At 43.3% G+C, this 2,244-nt stretch overlaps 1 protein-coding gene across 1 annotated transcript; it reads left to right on the top strand.

Annotated features, from left to right (window-relative positions):
* Positions 1–6: 6 nt before the first annotated feature.
* On the top strand, positions 7–2,240 carry LOC111653786 (apolipoprotein B-100-like; the record flags this gene model as incomplete). The annotated part of the gene is made up of 1 exon (XM_023404480.2): positions 7–2,240. A coding segment is annotated over exon 1 (2,218 nt), but the record flags the coding sequence as incomplete, so codon positions are not given.
* Positions 2,241–2,244: the final 4 nt, after the last annotated feature.

Here is a 2,244-nt window from a genome sequence, read left to right as displayed (position 1 = left end):
GCTGATGGACCACAGCATTGAGATGCTGAAAGACATCAACAGCAGGTATGAGTTCAGTGTCAAGTTGCAGAACAAAGTGTCAGAACTGAAAGAGGTCATTGACAACTTTGACTTCAACCTCTTTGTCCAAGACTTGAGAAAGTTTACCAACTCAATGGAAAATGTCATGACCAACCTGACAGCCAAGTTCCCAACTGACAAAGTCATGAAGATGCTGAAATCCATCAAGGACACTGTCATGGCTTGGATCAAGAAGTACAACATTGCAAACAAGTTCAATGTAATTTATGCCAAAATAGAAGAGATCCTCTCTGGCTATGAGGTTGAGAAGATGATTGGAGCCATCATGGATGAGGTTGTTAAAATGATGAAGCAGTTTCAGGTGAGGGAAAAGATTCAGTCTGCATTTGCTGCTCTCAGGTCAATTAACATCCAGCCTTTGCTCAAAAAAGCTATGGTACCTGTTCAAGAGCTTGTGAATGAGCTGTATTCCTTTGACTTCAAACAGCTGATTGATGACATGAGTGACTATTTCATTCGAATGGTCCAGAAAATCAGATCTTTTGATTATGACACATTCACCATGGAGCTGAAGGAGAAGCTGGTAGATATGACCAAAATTCCTTGCTTTGGAAAGCTCTATGGAGAGTTCAGGGTTACATCACCTCATTACAAACTTGGAACCACTGTTGACCTGGAGAACACCACAACTACATCAGTCACACCAGAGTTCAAAGTGAACCTTAAGTCACAGGCTACATCTACTTTGAGAGTCCTTGACTTCACTGTGGATGCCAGTGCACATTTTGCAGCTCCCAAGATGAGTCACCTGTCCATCTCTGAGAACATCAATGCTGTCCAGTCCAATTTCAAACTTGACCACAAGGGCACAATGAATCTCTATGGTTTTTCAGCTCAGGCTTCTGCTGAAACTACTGCAAAGGTCACAACTGAGCGCTATGTCGCAGAACTTGTCAACAATGCAGTCTTTGCCACGGAAAATGGAGTTTCTGCCACTGTACAGACTGAATACAAGCATGACCTTAACATGCCATTCTTCAACATATTCAGTGAAACATCGATGAATCAAAAGACCGCTTTCCTGCTTGAGGCTGGCACTGCCCGTCTGACCTTTAACAATCTGGCCAATGGAAAATATGCAATTCAAGACTTCTCAGATGAGGCAACCCACAAGAGTGAACTGGAAGTGGTCATGGATCTCCACACAACCAAAGTAACTTTCATTGGTGAAACAGGCTGCAGCCACCTCAAAACAAATCAAAATGTTGTTGCTGATGTGTGCATCTTCCGGCACATAATTGTTGATGCCAAGGTTGAGACAGAAACACCTTTCATGAAGGGCAGTGTTGCAGAGGTCAAGTTCCAAGCTAAGGTTGAAGACATGAAAATTGATTTCACTGCCTCTCACAATGCAGACCTGACAGGACAGGTTGAGGGAACTCTGTCAAGCTCTGCCCTTGCTTTGATCACACCTAATGAGCTTCAGTTTGACACCAAGAATAAGGGAAATGCCAAGGTTGCCCTTCCATTCAAGCTGTCTGGAAAGGTGGATCTCCAGAATGACATCACTCTTGTCCTTAACTCTGAAGTTCAGCAAGGTAGCTGGACAGGCCTGGCTAGATTCAACCAGTACAAATATTCCCATTACTTCACCGTGGATAATGGCGAGAGAGAAATTAACATATTTTCCCAGATTAAAGGAGAAGCTAATCTTGATGTACTGACTGAACCTATCACAATTCCTGAAATAACACTGCCATTTGTTGGTATTAGAACACCAAGTGTGGACTACCTTTCACTGTGGGAAGAAACTGGCCTGAGCAACCTCCTAACCACAACTCAGCAGACACTTGACATGAGCTCCAAGCTGAGGTATACGAAGAACCCTGAGGTGATCATCATTGACATTAATGTTGATCCTATCATCAATGTCATTAACACCAATGCCAAGACTCTGCACAAGCAAGTACTCATTGGCAAGGATAAGGCTGCTGCCATCCTCGCTACATCTTTTAACAAAGCAAAGGCAGAGTATGAAAGATATAGCATTGAGTTGCCGAAAACCATTACAGTGCCTGCCTACAGAGTTCCAGTGATGAATGTTGAGATGTCTACATTTACCATTCCCCTGCCCGACTTCAGTCTCATAACAACGCCTTCTCTGCATGTTCCATCTGCCCTGAGCAAGTTGACTCTTCCAAAAATCACTCTTCCAAAAATTCA

The sequence above is a fragment of the Seriola lalandi genome, unplaced genomic scaffold (genome assembly GCF_002814215.2).
Source record: "Seriola lalandi dorsalis isolate HSWRI2012SDOR001 ecotype SW California unplaced genomic scaffold, Sedor1 jcf7180001974235, whole genome shotgun sequence".
NCBI classification, from domain to species: domain Eukaryota; kingdom Metazoa; phylum Chordata; class Actinopteri; order Carangiformes; family Carangidae; genus Seriola; species Seriola lalandi.
The sequence above is the reverse complement of the archived record's forward strand: the minus strand, read 5'-3'. Positions and strand labels throughout refer to the sequence as shown.